The following is a 20,109-nucleotide window of genomic DNA, read 5'->3' as shown; positions in this document are numbered from 1 at the left end:
CTCTCCCTCCTGATTCTTTCAAACACGACGGGCTTTATTTAGATTACCAAAAATAACATTTTACAGAAAGAGAACCATAACATTACACAACAAAGTATAGCTGTAAAATCTCAAACAAGAAAGGCAAAGCTTTCTTTAGATCACCAAAAATAATGTTTCACAGAGAGGGAACCATTAGAAGCAAATGTATAGCTGCAAGTTTTCTTTTGCCACCCATATCGATTCCCTCTAAAATTCTTTGAGACGACTTTGTGGTTTCCAAGTACAAACTAAACCTTGTTGGACAGAGTTGCTCGGCTTCATAAAAAAAAAAAAAAAAGAAGAAACCAATTTGCAAAAAAATTTGTTTAATGCTAACAAATGATGAGACAATGTGGTTTTTGCTAACCGACTGCAATGTCTCCTGAAATGGCCTAACCTCTGTACACTTCCACGAACATTTCACTGTGAACAGAGTTGCCTTTTCCTTGCCGTCACAGATGACCTGCACAGTTACAAGCGTCATGTCAGAGCACTTTCAGGCACCCAGGAAATGATTCCTAACAGAATAAATGTAGTATGTGGGCAATTCAAACAACAAAGCCCCAAGGTGGCCATTGCATTTGTGCTCTGGGCAGACGTACCACCTTGCTAGTTGTTCACCTGGAACCCAGAGCACCAAACTAGACAGAGCAGTTGATCTTACAGAACCATCAACATTTTAATAAATTGCCCGGGGGTTCTTGGTACTGTAATGTGCCTCACAGGCAGCGACATAAGCCGACTCTGGGAAGAAGTCATCATGGTATTCTGCTAAAAACCTGAAAACAAACAAACAAACAAACAAAACGATAGCCCCAATGAGCTTCATACTAAGGACTAAAGACCATCATGCAAAATATTAACTTTCAACTTATTAACATTTCAACTGTTTTTTGGTATTAGGAAGAAAAAAATGACTATAATTTTGATCTCTCTATAGTGATTACTTTCACTGCGCTTATCCAGCTTCTCTGTGAATTACTACTTACCTGAATACTTTCACCATCATCAGGCGTACAAATAGAAATAGAACCTAAAATCCACTAGGTGGCACTCTGGTTATATAAACACTTTTGTGGTGGGGGGGGGAAGCCCATGAATGTTTCTACTTTTTCCTATTTTTCAAACAAACTATTAAAAACAACAGATTATAAGCAATAAATCTCGCTTGAGAAATCTACATCATTTATATGAGCAAAGTCACATAAAAATTGAACAGAACAACTAGTAATAGCATTTGGTGTCCTAATTTGCCATGCCAAAAGATGTTACAGTTCTAGCTGACGGTACCAAGACACAGAAGAGACTCATGTGTATGAAGATGGATGCACTGGTCATTCAAGACTCTGCAATATACAGAGGATATCTTGACTTAAACTTTAACTGATTTTGCCATGGAGGGCTAAGACCTTCTCACATGTGCAATATTCACTAACAAGCACATTAATTAGCCTTATGCTTGCTTCCCAGCGACACCCACCTGCCCAAATTCCTAAAAATGTACAAAACTTCTTTAGTATAAATTGAGACAAAACTCACTGGATAGCTAACTCGTTTTCTTCTATGAGTGTACTCTTTTTATGATCATTATTGAGTCCACTGATTCGGGTTGATACCGTTGGATATATTTTTAAAACCTCTTACTAGGTTTATTAATAAATCTTCCTAAGTTACCTCCTAAAATTCTAATTTCTACTTTGTATTAGGCATACTTCAAAATTAGCAGGGTTTCCTATGCTAACCTGCAGCTGACTCTTCATATTTTCTTGGCACTGTTTGATTTCAGTTTACAAAATTTTATGCCAAACAGAGTTGTAGGTTTTGTTGAGGAAGAGGCTGGGAGGGAAGACGGTATTCTGGAAACTTGTTTCCAAGAAAATGTTGTAAAGTCTAATGCCACTCATGGATACTTTATTCGAAATGCCTACATGAAAGGATCTTTTAAAACCACAAGATGATTTCCCTGGCTGGGATACTCTGTGGTAAATCCTACTTGATGAGTCAGGGTAGGGCATGGATACAAGGAATAGTGGCTCCTCAAAGAGAAAAAAGAAACAAAGTCAGGTAGCTAGGATGAGCCAGGGGAACAACTAGCCTTGAAGACCAAGCAGAGGAAGTGGTCTACAGACATCATCTGCAAGGGAGAGGACACAGCAGAGCCTTGGGTCAAATGATCCTATTAGATAAGAAAATGGCCAGGCGAGGTGGCTCACACCTGTAATCCCAGCACTTTGGGAGGCCGAGGTGGGCAGATCACGAGGTCAAGAGATCAACACCATCCTGGCCAACACAGTGAAACCCCATCTCTACTAAAAAATACAAAAATTAGCTGGGCTTGGTGGCACACGCCTGTAGTCCCAGCTACTCAGGATGCTGAGTGAGGCAGGAGAATTGCTTGAACCCAGGAGGCGGAGATTGCAGTGAGCTGAGATCGCACCACTGCACTCCAGCCTGGTGCCTGGAGACAGAGCAAGGCTGTGTCTAAAAAAAAAAAAAAAGAAAATGACTGGCTTTGTCAGCTGCAGGAAATAATACCTTTCTCTGAATTTATACATCACAACACAGGCTAGGGGTCTTTTATCTTAATTATAAAGTAAACACCAAAATCCAATCAATGCTACTATTTAAATTAATTTATGTACATGCAACAAAGGAAAGTCCAATGCTTGCGGTTCTGTTGAATAAAAAAATGTAAAACTACATTATCATCAATCTCAATCACTTCTATTTTAGAAATTTATTTTGTTTATAAGGTTTTTCAATTAAATTCTTCTAGTGACACACAAAAAAATCTTTACCTCTGTACAATGAATGCCCCAACTCAGAAACTAGAGAAATTATGGAAAAAAGAAATACCAAAAAAAACCCACTCCTAATTCCCATAGTTTAGAACCAGCCATACTTAGGTAACTGCTACTATTTAAAATACCACAGAGCTGACTTCCCCATGTGCTAAAGAGAAGTTCAGAAAAGCCATATATATGGCAACAGACATAAGTTTTGAGAAAGTAGTAAAAATACCTCAAAAAGAGATCAAAGTGCTTCAATAAAGCCTTCAGATTCTTCTCAGAAAAGGACATCTTTCCAAGGATTTCTGGAAGTTTTACTGCATTAAAAATAAAAGCAAAACCATTTACAATTAGCAGAATCTGACAATGCATAGGATTCACTCAGGTTGGTCTGGGCCTCTCCTTATCGCTATTGGAACTGAAATTAACATCCACATTCTCAAACAAAGCCCAAAACTCTTACTGAATAAAGATAGGGTAGCGGTACAAATTCTACAAACATAATTTTTATGAAATTTAAGATTCATTCAATGCCTTTTCTTTGATAGGTTACCTTTGATTTTTTCTTAGATCCCCACATTTCTTAGTTAGATAATAATAGCCCAAACCACAAGATGTACAGAAAGCTAACAAGACAATGAAAAATGAAAAATGGAAAGAAGAAAGCAGGAACCAGCATTCTTACCAAACAATCGCAGCAAATGCTGTGCCCCATAAATGTAAGAGGGTGGTGGTGGCTGGTCACCTGGGGGGTAATTGTCAGGCACGAGCTTCCAGGAGAGGACCTGAAAAAAGCATGAATTGAATGCTTGTTATTCTTAATGGAGGCACTTCCAACCACCTCATCATTGTGACAGTGAATTGTACGTAGAGGGGAAAAATATACCATCGTATCAAAATAAACACAAGCTTATTAAAATCAAAGATGAAAGGCAAAAACACTTACAATAGATTAAGAAAGTATTTGATTTATTAACTCACAACAGTTATTCCCTAAAAATAACTGTAACTGTTTGGGTTCTTTAGCCCCTTTCTCTTTATTGAAAATCCTGCTGCATAGCCAGGCATGGTGGCTCACACTTTGGGAGGCCGAGGTGGGTGGATCACCTGAGGTTGGGAGTTTGACACCACCCTGGCCAACATGGTGAAACTCCAGCTCTACTAAAAATATAATCAACTAGCTGGGTGTGGTGGCAGATGCCTGTAATCCCAGCTATTTGAGAGGCTGAGGCAGGAGAATCACTTGAACCAGGAGGCGGAAGTTGCAGTGAGCTGAGACTGCACTACTGTACTCCAGCCTGGGCAATGGGAACAATACTCCGTCTCAAAAAAAAGAAAAAAAAAAAAAGAAAATCTTGTTGCACCAGAGTAAGAATGACGAAGCATTAAAAAGTAATCCAGGCCGGGCGCGGTGGCTCAAGCCTGTAATCCCAGCACTTTGGGAGGCCGAGGCGGGTGGATCACGAGGTCGAGAGATCGAGACCATCCTGGTCAACATGGTGAAACCCCGTCTCTACTAAAAATACAAAAAAGTAGCTGGGCATGGTGGTGCGTGCCTGTAATCCCAGCTACTCAGGAGGCTGAGGCAGGAGAATTGCCTGAACCCAGGAGGCGGAGGTTGCGGTGAGCCGAGATGGCGCCATTGCACTCCAGCCTGGGTAACAAGAGTGAAACTCCGTCTCAAAAAAAAAAAAAAAAAAAAAAAAAAAAAAAAAAAAAAAAGTAATCCATAGGCCGGGCATGGTGGCTCACGCCTGTAATCCCAGCACTTTGGGAGGCCAAGACGGGCAGATCTCAAGGTCAAGAGTTGGAGACTATCCTGGCCAACATAGTGAAATCCCGTCTCTACTAAAAATACAAAAATTAGCTGGGCATGGCGGCACATGCCTGTAGTCCCAGCTACTCGGGAGGCTGAGACAGGAGAACTGCCTGGGAGGCGGAGGTGGCAGTGAGCCAAGATCGCACCACTGCACTCCAGCCTGGCAACAGAGTAAGACTGTGTCTCAAAGAAAAAAAAAAAAAAAAGTAATCCATAGATGTTCTGAATAATATTACTGTTGTTTCAAGATTCCTTAATTTCTTGCTGTTAGATTCATTATGGAAAGTAATTTGAATCTTTCCACCCCTTGAATCAACTGAAATAGACTTCAAACCTGATAACTGATTTGTCTTCATTCTGAATTTCAGAACTGTGGGTGGACTTGGGGCTTTTGTTAAAGGGAGAGCTGCATTACAAAACTCTCGAATGAATTTCCGTAAAAATACTTCAGCAAATCACAGAACAGGGTCTACTCTACTGAGCTACAACTTTGGCTTTTGGGACGTCATAGTCAATATGGAAATAGTCAGACTGGAGGAAACCCTCCAGCAGACAAAGCAGCAAGGTGTCCCTCAAACCCGGAAATGCTGATAAAGTCAATTTAACAACATGAAACTGCCAGAAGCTAGCAAGCACCAAGGTGGCTCTGGAGGATCCAGGACAAAGGCCTAGCTTCACTTCACCCCTGCTAGGCCGGGACAGATTCTCGCTTAGGTCTCCACCCCCAGTACCCCACTTTTGCACTGTGGAACACTGAGGGAAAGGATCATTCCAGCATCTTTACAGCATCCCTGCACCTGCCTAGCGCACATAGCTGAAGCTTTGAAACCATTCTGACAGTGACTCAAAGGGAACATACAGGACTTTGCAATCTCAGAGGCATGAACAGCACTTGGCATGTGCGAAAGCAGGTCGTCTGGCTCTACTTCACCCACTTGATTGTGTTTCAAGGCAGTTTATTATCTTCTGCTTATGAAGACACATTTTCCAGGGGAAAGCAGTAGGTTTCTAGTGGGACATTCCCTATGGGGTATGCATGGGAACCATCCATGGGTCTTTATTAGTCATGTGCTGCCCCAGACCAGCCCCTAGTACTGTGGAGCAGCGACTGGTACTGAGAGAAAAATCTCTGGTCAAAAAACACAATGGTAGAGGTGCATAAGAAGGTGGGAATCAAAGAAAGTTTCATAAGCCCTTGTGAGAGCCACCTAAATCCCAACGATTTCCCAGAAAACACTTTTTAAATTGCAGCTGTACCTAAAACCACTAGATGGCGCCTTCGCACTGCAGACCAGTGTGGGAATGGCCCTTACTTGACAACTCAAGATACCCCTTAAATTCACGATTTCCCTTTGATAATAAAATCCGCAGTGCATTCTTAGCTGAAAAATGGGCGTACCAGGGACTGCTTGAACTAGGGATTTCCTAACTTACCCTCAACAATCATGATAACACAAATTGGGCTTTCTAACTTCTCTACAGGGTCAGCCAACTGTAGCCCTTGGGCCAAATCGAGCCCAATGTTCATATGTTCAAAATGGTTGGGGGGAAAAAAGTTACATGAATAATATCTCACGATATGTGAAAACTATGATATTAAATTCTCAATGTCCCTGAATGAATTGAGGGGCAGCACACACAGCCACACCCCTTTGTTTATGGCTTTCCTGCTACAACAGCAGAGCTGAGCAGTCACTCCAGAGACCTGAGGGTACACACTACTGAAGACAGTTATCATCTGGAAGAAAGTTTTTTGACCCCTCTTCCTATCATCAAGGGCTCTTTGCCTAGGCCAGGAGCAGTGGCTTGTGCCTGTAATCCCAGCACTTTGGGAGCCTGAAGCAGGAAGATCACTTGAGCTCAAGAGTTGGTGACCAGCCTGGGCAATATGGCAAAACCTAGTCTCTACAAAAAAAAAAAATGCAAAAATCAGCCAGGCATAGTGACATGAGCCTGTAGTTCCAGCTACTTGGGAGGCTGAGGTGGGAGGATCACCTGAGCCCAGGAAGCAGAGGCTGCAGTGAGCCAACATCCTGCCACAGCACTGCAGCCTGGGTGAATGCACAAGAGTGAGACCTGTGTCAAAAAACAAAAACAAAACAAACAAACAAAAAAAAAGTTTTTTGTTTAGCAAAGCCATCTTCCCCTGTGCAACTCCTACCCACCTCAAAAAAAAAAAAAAAAAAAAAAAAAAAAAAGGAAATCTCACCTCAGAGGAGACATTCACAGAATAACAGAATATGCTGATAGACTGAGACCTCTTCAGAATCCCTGACAAACTCACTACCTACAGATCCCCTAAGGGGCCTTCAAAATGGCTTTAAAATGGAAAGTTCTCCCATCTATTAAGTGGAAATCTGGTGGCAAGGCTGATCTCGAGAATGCAAGGTAATTTGGTTCAAGTGTCTGGCACAGTGGTGGCCTAGCACACACACCTGAACGGACGGCTCTTGGAACTACAGCGAATGATGGAGGGGAATCAGTTATATTAAAGCAAGAGTCAGTAAACTACAGCCTGCTGGTCACAGCCCACCCAACTACTGCCTGTTTCTATACTGCCCAAAAGCTAAGAATAGATTTTATTTTTTTAAATGATTGAAAAACAAAATTTTTTAAACACATGAAAATTAAATGCTAGTCAAATTTCAGTTTCCATAAATAAACTTTTATTGGAACATAGCACACTCATTTACATACTATCTGTGGCTACTTTTGGAGTTAAGTAGCCTTGACAGACACCATATGGCCCACGAAGCCTAAAGTATTTACCCTCTTGCCTCTGTAGAAAAATTGTGTTAACATCTGTTCTATAAAGTAAAAATAATGGTACTTCAATAATCGCACTTATTTAAAAGATGACTGTCAGTGTAAGGCTGGAATCCTAACAATTTTCTCATTTTAGAAACCAAAACCCACAGTGTTAAGCATGATCTTACATATAATTTTGTTAATGTTTACAGTAAGAGCAGCAAGATGCTTCAAGAACCTCGATTTCCACCCACAGAATTGAAGCAATCAGAAATGAAGGAACCCTTGGGAACAAACATCATTCTTTACCTCGTTTATTTCATTAGTTCTTCTCCCTTCAAAGCCAGCAAACACAGCACTCCCTTCCTTGCTAGGAGTCAGAGGAATAGGTGAAGATGATCTGCTATGCACAGGTGTCTCTTCCAAATAAAAAGATGAAATTATTCACACAGCAACTGAATTCAAGAGTGCCTCAAGACTGTTAAAAACTGCAGAACATAAATCTCAACTTGGTTCTCACAAATTACCAACCTTTAACAATAAGACTTTCCTTTTATAACAGATAGCACCTGAATTTTACTTGCTTAAAAAAATAAGAAATAAAGCACTGCCACATGCTACAATGTGGATGAACCTTAAAAGACTATGCTTAATGAATGGAGCCAATCACAAAGGGCCACATACTATGTTTCCATTTATATGAAATGCCCAGGGAGGCAAGTCCAGAGAGAAAACAGCTTAGTGGTTGCCAGGAGCTTGCAGAAGGGGAAGTGGTGAGTGACTGATACTGGATATGGGGTTTCTTTTCGGGGGTGCTGAAAATGTTCTGGAATTGACTGTGCATATGATCACACAACTGTGAATACACTAAAAACTGCTGAATTGTACACTGGTAAACTGTAAATGTGGAATCATGTGCCAATAAAACTGTTTAAGTGCCACTGAATTCTTAACTTTAAAATGGTTAATTTTGTATGTGAATTTCACATCAATAATACAAAGTTTTTTAAAAGTACAAAGAGAAACAGAAAAACAGCACTTTATTTTGTAGCACCTTTTTAAAAAGTCTTTTTTAAAATTTACCCAGCTGACTCTCAATCTTCATTCAATCAAGCAGTCCTTATTAACCACTTACATACAGATGATTCCATTTATATGAAATGCCCCAAATTGGCAAATTTATAAAGAGAAATCGATTAGTGGTTGCCCAGGGACACAGGGAGAGGCAAATGAGTAACTGCTAGTGGAGGTGGGGTTTCTTTTTTGGAGTAGTGAAAATGTCTGAAACTGATTTCAGTGATGGTTGCTTAACTCTAGTTTTGCCCAACTAAAACTATTTTGTTAGTTAGTTATCTATCAGACAGGGTGGTCTCTTTGTGTCGCCCAGGCTGGAGTGCAGTGGCCCAGTAAGAGCTCACTGCAGTCTTGGACTCTGGACCTCAAGTGATCCTTCGGCTTCAGCCTCAGCCTCAGCCTCAGCTGCAGCCGCAGCCGCAGCCTCCCAAGTAGCTGGGACTATAGGTGCACATCACCACACCTGGCAATTTTTTTTTTTTTTTTTTTTTTTTTTTTTTTAATAAGAGATGGGGTTTCACTATGTTGCCCAGGCTGGTCCTGAACTCCTGGCCTCAAGTGATCTTCCTGCCCTAGCCTTACAGGCATGAGCCACTGTGTCTGGAGACACCAAAAACTTTAAATGTGTGAATTTTAAGGTATGTGGATGATATCTGAATCAAGCTGTTTTTAAAAAGCACTTGATTTTGTTTTAGCGCTTGATTATTCAAAGGACTTCTCTTAAAGGTATGTCTTTTTTAACTCTGCCCTCTGAGTCTTCCCAATCTTCAAAGAATCAACAAATACTTTCAGACACCTGGAACTATGCTCCTAACACTGGCTATGATGGAGGTGACACAACCAACAAATCAGCCCTTTCTCTCAGGAGCTTATGAGGTGGCAGGGACAGGATGTACACAAGGTAACAGGCACCTGAACACAGAATGGCACTGCGATGACAGTTTTGGGAGTCCCAACAGGGTGATGCTTAGAAGGATCCCTGAAGGAGTCAGCACAGGAGAGGCTGAGGGAAGAACAGGGGTGAGCACAGGTCACACACAAAATAGGCCTACGGGGGCAGGAGGATTCCACTCCAAGGAGTTTTACCCTGATCTAAGCTTTGAAAGTGTTTTTGATGTTTATGAGGGGTGTCTTAGATTTCACAGCCTGTGAGCAGCTGGGCCCTGTGAAAGGAAGGCCACCAGGCCTCCATGTCTGCAGTCGGGCACTTGGCACCTCCTGGTGCAGCGCCGTCTCCACCTCCACACAGTGTGGACAGGCATGCAAGCTGCCTCCTCTACTGCTGACTTCCTCACTGCACCCGCCAGGCACCAGGTGGCATCGTCAGCACTGCTGCCACCAACTTTCCATTTCATATGGTTTTGGCAGTCAAGGGTGGAAGAATATAAGCATGGAGCACCCTGTATTTTATTTGTGAATGAGGTCTTCAATGTAAAGTGAATACTACTAGTAAGGGGGCTTCATTAGCATAGGCTAAACAACCAGATTTTAATTAATTTGGGAAAAATACCTGGTTAGTGTATGGCAGCTAATGTTAGTTTCTACAGTAATTGTACTTGATTCATGGCACCTGTTTCAGCAGTTTTTGGAAGTTTAAAATGATTGATTAGCAGTGGCTTCCTTCTAAGTTTTATATTACAGCAAATCAACCTGTGTGTATCTTGGGAAAAAAAATAAAGTCAACTCTTGTCTAATGTATTTTGACCATTGAAACATTCCAGTTGAAAATCAAGGTGAGCAGACCTGAAGGAGTTTGAGTTGGGCGAAGAGGAGGTGAGAAGAGATGATGGGAATGTGAGCATTCTCACTTTGATATTTTAGGCCAGAACTTTCCCAATTAAACTTTAGAATGAAGAGACTACTGAGACAAAGTACAAAGAACACAAAACTAAAACAACCCATTTAGAATTGCTCATTTTGAATGATTCGTTAGGCCTAGCTACACAATATATAGAATTCTGATACCCCGATTTGCTCACAGTGGCAGAGTGGTGGCCACAAAGGCTGAGGAAACAGCCCAGGCCTGCCTCCACCGCAGCTGCACTGCGCTCTGTGCCAGTTACTTCAACTTTCTATAGCTCCAGAAAGCAGGAGGCATAACAGCACTTTGGACGTGGGAATCACACACCGTACACTCACACATGTAACCTCAGCACCGTGCCCGGCACCAGCTAAACAAGAGGTACACGCTGGCCCTCCCCGGCCTTTGCCACCCGAGAATGAACCTACTCTTTTCCAGGTGCAGGAAGAGCTTGGGCATGCTGGCAGACGTGTCCTGCTGCCTGCGCTTGGGCTGAGGGGAGGCGCTGCTCTCAGAAAGCCTGTCACAGTTAGTGGTGTGGCGCGTGGACCGCCTCAGAGACTGCAATCCTTCTGGCTCAGCTTTGCGCCTTTTGGGGGTGGCTGGTTCACCGGTGGTCGGCTGGCTCTCTGTGGACTGTGGCGTGGATGGATTCAACAAAGGGGGGCTGGGAGAGAGCTCCTCCTGGCTCCTAGAGAAGATGGAGAAGGTCACACACGGCCAGCCCAAAGGGCCTTTCCAGAACATGGAGGGCTTCTGAAGACACGAAATGCTCTCTCCAGTCCAGGAGGGTTGTAAATCTGTACCTAAGTCATTTGGACCCTGTCCATAACTCTGTAAGGCACGCTGGCATTAAAGATTGTGATGCCCCCTGGTATATGTGTCTTAGAGCAGTGGGTCTCAAGTGGGAGCAACGCTGCCCTGACAGGGAACAAAGAGCAATGCTTGGAGACATTTTTGATTGCTGCAACTAAGGAAAACCGTGCTATCGGCATCTACTGGGTGAAGGCCAGGAATGCTGCTAAGCGTCCTATATTGCACAAGGAGCCGCACAACCAAGAAAGATCTGGTTCAAAACAGCACTAGGGCCGAGGCTGAGAAACGCTGGTCTAGACAACAAGAATACCCTATCAGCTCATCGAAATGTAACTACTGGCAGGAATAGGAAAAGCATCGGGGTTACTGTGTGAAACCTCCTCCCGCACCGCCCTCCCTGGAGGAGTCTCCAGGAATGAAGTAGGCCCTGGGGACTTGGACGCAGGTCCCCCGTGAGTTCTGCAGGCCTCTCACCTGGGGTAAAACTGACATGGGAAAGGGAAAGGAGGGAGAAGCTACCCAAGGAAGGCTGGCTGAGGAGATGGTGGCCAGGCAGACAGAGAAGCTGGGGAGCCCACAGCCATGAAGCCGAGAAAGAAAGGGAGGGCAGGGGAAGGGGCTGAGGCAAAGGGCAGTGTGCTGCAAGCGGGAGGTCATCAGTACACCTGCAGGCAGAGTTGTGCAGCGTAGCAGTAGATGAGGGCAGATGGTTAAGTGGTAAAGAGAAGAGACGGATGAGTGGAAATCATGAGAACAGACCACTTTCTCAGGAAGACAGGGAAGAGGGAGTGAACACAACACCTTATAAAGAGATTAAGGGAAAGACTTTAGGGTGTGGGATCCCCCTCCCTGCACCCCCAAAAAGAACAGAGCATGCTTGGTCACTGAGAGAAAAAAGTGGTGACATCACAGAGCAAGAAGAGAAGTAACTTTTCCTAAAGGCCAAAGGTTGCAGGCCCTGTATGAACGTTCCTATTTACTACCACTAGCGAGGCCAGCCTTCACTCCGTCACATAACTGCAAAAGAAGGAGGGTCCTAAGGAATCTCCCCAAATAACACAAGCAGCCAGTGAGGGCATTCAATTCAACCTGCCCCTTCCACCCTTCTCGGCCTGTGCTCTCTTCACCCCACTCCTTGCTGTCTTCCCAAAAATGTGATAGCTGCTCATCATCCCACCTAAGTTCTCTGTGCTGAGGTCTTCACTTGGTAAAATCTGCCAAAACCATACGACAGTGAATGATGACTTAGCTTATCCAGAAAAAAGAAAACCACTAGGATAGACACTTTTCATTTCCTTCCCTCCTCCAAACATGTTAGACCACAGCATCAGACTGAACTCCTCAAAAGAAGGATCTGATTATTGCACCGCTGACATCTAAGGGGAAAGTGCAGGCTATCTAACTTACCTGGCAGTGCTTGTGGCACTCTCCTTAATTGGAAGAAAAAACTTAGACGAAGTCACCTTTTTATACTGAGCTTGTTCATATGGATACAGTAAAACCAATGGGAGAGTATAATCAAAGGTTATTCGTAATCCATCCACCATCTCCTTACAAAGGTCAACACTGGGAAGATTAAGAAGAGATTAGAGACACAATGAAGTAGGAGGTACTTTCCAAAATTTCACAATGAAGCTGCCCATTTTTAATAGGGGAGTTTTAAACATTATACATTGTACCTACATACACACAAAATGAAATGGATTTATAGATACTGTCAAGATTACATAGGAAAATATAAAGTGCAGAAAGTACAGCAGTCCCTTTAACTTACCCCACAAAACACAAATAAATATGTTCAAGGCCACATGAGGTATCCAGCAGCCTGTGCTGCATAAGTAGACAGGTGGACACATCCCCATCACTGCGAGCTGAAAGGGGCTGGCCCTAGTGAACCCCTAACCCTTGCTTTAACTCCAACACTCCACCTTTCTGCCTCTGGTCTAGCTGAGTCATGTGTGCCTGGCAGGATATAAGGGAGCTTTCTCCAACTGGAATGAAAATCTGTTTGCAAATAAGCTTTGAGAAATACTCACTGCCCCTTCTGGTGCTTCTCAAGGAACGTTCTCACCCTAAACAGTATCACCGAAAAAACTGTCTCAGTGCTGAGGCAGGACATTTTCAATGCATCCACATCAGATGTGTAAACAGTTACCGAAGTACTGAAGATTTCACAGGTGACAAGGTTTTAATATGAGATTGACGATTCAGTGAATTATGAATAAATTACTAAATATTACATGAATTCAAAATAACTGAGTAGAGACAAGAGTCACCTGTTCTAGATGGAAGCCACCTCTCTAATACACAGAGAACCACAAAACAGAAAACATGCCAGTACTCACTTCTTTTCGGCTGGGATATAATGCACGTTCATGTTGGCATGTGGCATAACGTGATGGTGACGAGGCCTCTCGTTGGCTGAAAAGGCTGCATTGATAGCAAAATGTTTCACATAGGATTCCAAAATTGTTATGATGTTGGTCTGGCATGGAAGTTTCACTAACTGTTAACAAAAATATAGACATCTGATATATACATCCTAATGTAACAAGCCGCATATTCTGAGAAACACTGGTCATGTCTGTATAACTCAAAAATAAAGCAAAGCCAATTCTGTTTGAACTTCTTAAGTATGTTCTCAACTTGTTTGATCTTTTTTCCTCTATGATCATAACCTTATGTGGATTACAATAGTACTTTTTTGAATAGACATAAGCAGTGATTCCTAATCTTGGTGATCTGTTGGAACAACTTTGGGAGCCCCTTCAAGTATACCTACAGTTGGGCTCCACCACAGGTCAATTAATTCTTAGCTTCTGGGCTGAAGCACAAGCAGCAAGATTCTGGAAAGCTCCTAAAACAACCCTAATGGGTAACCAGGACTGTGTGAGTTATAATTTAATCAGCTGCACAGCACCACCGGCAGAGAACTTTAAAACCTGACTCAGTACAAAGCTGAAAAACATAAATTTCATTCCTCCAAGATTCACTATTGCTGAAGTCTCTGATTGCAAAATATGGCAAAATGAAATTTCTAAACAAATCACTGTTTTATACACTCTCCCTACATACCCGTTTCCTCCTATTAATGTAATAGCAATCATCCTCCAGCTGCTTCTTCAGAACTTCAGGGATTTCTATAGTTATTGTTCTTTCTTCCATTTCCCTTTTTGTTTGAAGCTCCGGTTCTTGTTTCTGCAATATCAAAATTCCATTTTTAATTATTTAAAACAGCACAGCCAATATCCAAAGAAAGACTAACATGTGACAGCCTGCTATGAAACAAACCCAGCTAATCCTCAACACTCCCAGTATACCACGTTCTAATGAAAAGCATGTTAAAGGCCAAAAATTAACTTGTTTGGGGGCACTCAACACAATACAAATATTTACTTTATTTTTTTTCCCATTTAAGTTTACCACTAGAATCTACACTAACTTTGGATGCAGACAGAAGACATCACACTCTGCCGGCTCCACTAAAAATATTAATCATCATAAAACAAATCATTTGACTGGAAAGATAACTATAATTTGTGGAAACACTATGGGGGCATAAAGAGCCACTAAGAGACTCACATGGTGATTATAAATAAGGATTGTTTTTCTTTAAATGTCAAACAAAAATTTACATTATTGGTTTAAAAGATGTATCTTGAAAAAACAATTCACAGCTGGAATATTTCACCATGAATTTTTAGCACTAAAATATGTAACAAAGAGAAAGTGTTTACAATAAAAACTTTATACCACTTCAGTCTTTTCTTCAATATCACTTTCTTCACTTATTTCTTCATCCTTGTCTTCAGCACTGTCAGAGGAACTGTTTAATGCTAGGTGAAACAAAAGCATCTGGTAAACTCGCATTATGTACCCCACCAACCCTTATGTCTACAAATCTTCACATGCAGTGTGGGTGCTACCAGAAATAATAAACTGTAGTTCCATGTATATTTTAAATGCTGAACACAAATACTGTATCTTTCACAGTAGAAAATTATTGGCTGGGTACAGTGGCTGACACCTGTAATCCCAGCACTTTCAGAGGCCAAGACAGGTGGATCATAAGATCAGGAGTTCGAGACCAGCCTGGCCAACATGGCAAAACCCCGTCTCTACTAGAAATACAAAAATCAGCCGGGCCTGGTGGTGGGTGGCTGCAATCCCAGCTACTCAGGAGACTGAGGCAGGAGAATCCCTTGAACCCGGGAGGAGGAGGTTGCAGTGAGCCAAGATCATGACATTGTACTCCAGCCCAGGAGACAAGAGCAAGTCTCCGTCTCAAAAAAAAAAAAAAAAAAAAAAAAATTGACAACCAATTTCAACAGATGTAAAAACCATACAAGCTAATGATCTGAAAGTGTTCTGTCAGTTAGGATTCTACAGTTTCCTACTGCATTCATAAGTGGACCAAGGCTGGGAGGTTCCAAAAAGAGAACAGATGCCATGAGAAGACAACCGTGGAGGGTTTGTACAAAGACGCTGGTCAAGAGTAGAAAGACGCTGGGCAGTAGTCACGAGCATGACTCTGGTAAGGTTCTATTACTGACTTCTTGACTTCTTATATTGACTGCTACTTTAATTGTCAAAAACAAATGGGGCAAATATTATACATAACAAGCTTGAAGTGTTTCCCTGTCTAGAATTTCAATGACTCCTTCTCTCAGTCTAAGTGGAAGTTCTTTCAGCCAAAGAATATGAAGTGCAGCTACTCACAGTTTTCGTCATTTTCATCTTTTTCTTCACTGGGGAGGCCTTTTAAGACAGAGTCAACACCAGGCAACCTGCAACGCTTCTTCTTTCTTCCTGTGCTCCTCCTGAAAAAGAGTACCAAACAACAGAAATACATTTTGACACTGAACCTGTGAGTCTTGAGATCAAAATGAGACATAATAAACAATGAAATACATCTGAACAAAATTAAACTTTTGAACATAAATGGTAATTTCCATTTCAGGAAATTACACAGTAACCACTCGGAAAACACTAAGGTATGCATAATGCCATAGGAATACTCTTCCCCTTACACACTTTCAGTATGTAAAATTGCTTAATAAATGTTAGTTATTTTATTACTTTTATATCATAAAAATCTAAGACACTAAGAGAAAACACATTGCATAACATTTATATCTTGATTTTTGTACTCTTACAGGCGAGCTACAGCTTTTCTTGCCAATTTACGCTGTAATCTACGATTTTCATCGGTATCACGAAGCACATGATCTTCGGCTGCCCATCTATCCCAGCTAATTGAACAAAAAAGGAAAATGCAGCACTTTAGTTTGATATGAAACAAAGGCTAAAAGTATCTCACAGCAATAGAAATGGCCCACAATTCCTTTTTAGAAAATGATTCAAATATTTTACAATCACAAAGAGGAGGCAAATAAACTGAAAAAGTAACTCATTCAGACACAGAAACAATTGGAGTTTTCAAAATCACCCAGACAGAAATCAAATACAATGTACTTAAAACTACTCCTCATTATAGGCAAGTTCTGTAACAAAGTAAAAACAGGAAATGAATCAAACTTCTCTACAAGTGTTTCTAAGACTTAAAGAATTATACAATGTTTCTGTGGCACAAAGACAATCAGTTTTCAGTCTGGTTTAACAAGTTCACTCACCTTCTGTTCCAACCATTAAAATGGATCAGATATTCTGGGATCTTCCTGCCTTTTTCGTCTTTCCCAACAATAACATCAACAATCTGAAACCAAGAAATATTGCCCACAAATGACAGAACATAAAGAAAATTAGAAGTTAGATCAGGAAAACTAATTCGTAGACCCTTTTTAAAGAAAAGAAAGCATTCTCTCCTCTTTTAGACCGAGGGCTGGGTTGAAATATTTTTCCTTTCATTTTTCCCCCCAGTGGACGCCTTCAAAATAGGAAACATCCCTCCAACCACCCCGTGATTGGTCTCTGAGCACGAGACAGCGTGAGCCTTCTGAAGCCATTGGTCGGCCGATGTGTCACTAAGGGGAGAGTCCAGGCTAGACGAGAACTGCAGTCCCGAGACCTCTGGGAGTTGTAGTCCCCCGGGCTCCCCTAAATCCAGGCCCGAGAAGGCTGGCTGGAGACTCTCGTCCCTTAGAGAGAACATCTAAGACTAATAATGGGGCGTGTCTCCCCCCTGCCCCAAACAGACTCTGGGGCGGGGAGAACAAGGAGGGAGAGCAGATGTGGTTAGAAGACAGGCGCAGCAGAGGAGGGAACTGAAGGCACAATAGGCTCATCCCATTAGGGATGTTCTTTAGCATCTCTAAAGGACCGAGCAGCCAAAGACACAGCTGGGGCTGCCTTTGTCCCTATCACCTAAGGCTTCGCCCAGGGGGGCGCTAGGAACCCAGGTCTCTAAAATGAGCACCTGAAATGAAAGCACATGGGCGCTTTCCTTGGGGATCTGGGAGACCTGGTGCCAAGTCCTGCCCTCAACCCAAATCCGAGGAGCTGCAAGATGTGGCTCAGGTACCGGAGACAGGTGGAGCCGCCCGGGGCGCGATTCCCGTCAACCATGGTCAGACCAATGTAAATCCTTCAGGGTTTGAAAATGTCAATGCTGCAAGGCCCTGAGGATACGAAAACACTGGGCCAACCTTGCCATCGGGGTAGGGTTCATGGCTTACAGGAGGGATGGGGCCTAAACACGACTAGGGTCCCAGGGACACGACGTCTCAAGTCAGCGGCCAGCGCCGTGGAACTACGAATTAGAACCTGGATCGGACGACCAGGGCGTCCGACAGGAACCCACCCGGCACTGGGCCGCACAGTAGGAGAAACTTAACGCAAAGACAGAAACCGTATTCGAGAGGCCTCCTCCCTCAGCTGCCCGCGTCGGTGTCGGGGGCGCAAACGGTAGCCCCGGTAACGCGACGAAGCACGGGCGAGGCTACCAATCGCGCGTGCGTGGCCCGGGCTGACCAAAGGAAGCGGAAGCACCCCAGACCCCGCCCCTACTCCCACGCGCAGCGCCCTGTGAGCGCCCCCTGCCGGCCGCACCGCTCCTCGCAGGCCGAAGAGCCCGGCCGGTCCCCCAGCTCCGCGCGGCCATCCGCCCCCGCCCCCGCCTTCGGTCCCCGGGTCTCCCAGCCCACGCCTCCTCCCTGTCCGTCCGCGGCGGCACCTTGGCATCGTACAGCACTCGCGCCTTGGTGGGGTCAGGCTCGAAGCACAGCACTTTCTCCCCTGAGTGGAATTTAAATTTCATGCCCTCGCTCGCGCTCATTTGCTCATCGTGGCGGAGGGCGAGGCTCCGGGGCGGGCGGAGCGCGCGCGGTGGGGGAGGGCGGGCGGGGGCGGGGAGGCGGTACGCCGCGGTCGGGGGGGGCCGGGAATGGCGGAGGCTGCGGCCGCCCCGCCCTCGGCCCCTCCTCCGCCCGCCCCGAGCCGCTGCAGAGACCTCAGAGGCGCCGGGCGCGCGCGCTCCCGCCTGGGCGCGCCCCCGCACGTCCCAGCCGGGGCTCTGGGAGGGGGGCGGGCGGGGAGCACGACCCCCTGGCCAAGGTCTACCGGCAGGACGTCTCCCGTCTCCCCCATGGGAGAGGGTCCCCGAGGCCTCCAGGCTGCGCCCACGTGCGCGCAGTGTCGTCCGTCGCCCCAGGGGCTCGATCTCCGGCCCGGGCGTGGGGAGCACCTCGGAAGAGAGCGAGCTGGTCTGGAGTAGGCACCCGGCGGCCTGCAGGCTGGACGGCGTCTGCCCCCAGGAGCTCCTTGGCCGTGCGCGCCGCGTCAGCCCCCTTGGCAGAGCCGCGCGCCGATGAGTGTGGCCACGCGAGGAGAACGCAGCGCTGGAGCTGGCCCCAGGCGGGCAGTGGCCTCGGGCGAGGGCAGAAGGGCACTCAGGGCACTGAAATGAACACTTGCTTATTCCTTCAGAGGACTAGCCGGTGGCAGGCCCGTAGCCCCCAGTGACGGGGTGAGCAGTGGGCAGCGAGGCACATGGGTCCTTAAAGGGTAGCTGACATCTTCAGTGTCAGTTTCTAGCGTGGCCACGCAGCCCCCAGCATCCCGGGAATGCCCACCACGGTCTATCTGCTCCAGTAGACTAAACATTCCATAAAGGGTGGAAGCACCCTTGAGGCCGCTATCAATATGGTACCTGCACAGAGTAGATGTTAAGTAAATATTCCATGAGCGAATGACAAGTGATGGGAGACTTGCGGTGCAAACTTCCAGGGACCGGAAGGACTGTGCTGTGCGTTTTCTTTTGAGTTTTGGAAAGCCATTGGGCAGCGTAGTTACTGGAATAGAACCAGGCTGGAGACCAGCGACCAGGCTAACCTCTGCGGACCTAGTGAACTTCAACTACTCTGTTCTAACCTACAGAAAGTTGCATTTGCTTCCCCTGCGCACGCGTCCTTCACCGGGTTCCTGGTATATATCCTTCACATTTCACCATAGGCATTGCCAAGAGAAAAGCCCTCGGGTTTCCCAAGATGAATCATAAAGCCCTGAGGTGTTCCCTCCCAGGACTCTACTTACCCATTTCTCGCCTGTACCACTGTGCTGTAGAATGGGTTGTTTATTTGCAGAATGCCCTCATTAAGACAGTAAACTGCTTGAAGCTGGGGGTAGGGGTCTTATCCAATTCATCGTGGCATACTCCTGGCACACAATCAATACAAAATGAATGAACAGATTGATTTAGGAAATAGAACCCACAAAACTCAGTGGCCAATTAGATGTGAAGAAGAGAGAAGGAGGAATCTTGGAAGACTTCCAGGTTTTCTTGCCTAGGGAATTGGGTGAATAATAGCTGCATCCACCAGAATAAGGACTATACAGAGGAGATAAAGGTTGGGGGAAGATAGTTAAATGATGACCTTTAGGGTAATACAGTGCAGAAACCAGAACCGGAACCATGATTCCCCTCCAGATTGTGGTTTACCAGATCAGAGATGAGAAGAGTAAATAGTGGTGTTCCCCACAAATGGCAGGGGCAGGTTGAAAGCACACGTAGTTGCACGTTCTGTGTAAACCACAATTAAAATACTCACCTTTTATTTTCCCTGCCCATGAATGGAGAGTTCTGC

General features: G+C 44.5%; 1 protein-coding gene across 2 annotated transcripts; it reads right to left on the bottom strand.

The window, feature by feature from the left end:
* Nucleotides 1–13: 13 nt before the first annotated feature.
* MSL3 (MSL complex subunit 3) lies at nucleotides 14–18,361 on the bottom strand. Of its 2 annotated transcripts, XM_003920309.3 has the most exons (13): nucleotides 18,201–18,360; nucleotides 16,702–16,784; nucleotides 16,225–16,320; nucleotides 15,788–15,888; nucleotides 14,822–14,904; nucleotides 14,144–14,266; nucleotides 13,414–13,574; nucleotides 12,476–12,634; nucleotides 10,681–10,943; nucleotides 7,687–7,796; nucleotides 3,496–3,595; nucleotides 3,043–3,127; nucleotides 14–800 (listed from the first exon to the last, which is right to left on the bottom strand). In XM_003920309.3, exons 1-13 carry the CDS (start codon nucleotides 18,300–18,302, stop codon nucleotides 701–703), a joined length of 1,566 nt encoding a protein of 521 aa, XP_003920358.1. In that variant the 5' UTR covers nucleotides 18,303–18,360; the 3' UTR covers nucleotides 14–700. The 2 variants fall into 2 exon arrangements, with proteins under 2 accessions (XP_003920358.1, XP_010334665.1); XM_010336363.3 differs by lacking the exon at nucleotides 16,225–16,320 and having other exon boundaries at nucleotides 18,201–18,361.
* Nucleotides 18,362–20,109: the final 1,748 nt, after the last annotated feature.

Source organism: Saimiri boliviensis, chromosome X, assembly GCF_048565385.1.
Source record: "Saimiri boliviensis isolate mSaiBol1 chromosome X, mSaiBol1.pri, whole genome shotgun sequence".
NCBI classification, from domain to species: Eukaryota; Metazoa; Chordata; class Mammalia; order Primates; family Cebidae; genus Saimiri; species Saimiri boliviensis.
Note: the sequence above shows the minus strand (reverse complement) of the source record. Positions and strands in the feature narration are given on the sequence as shown.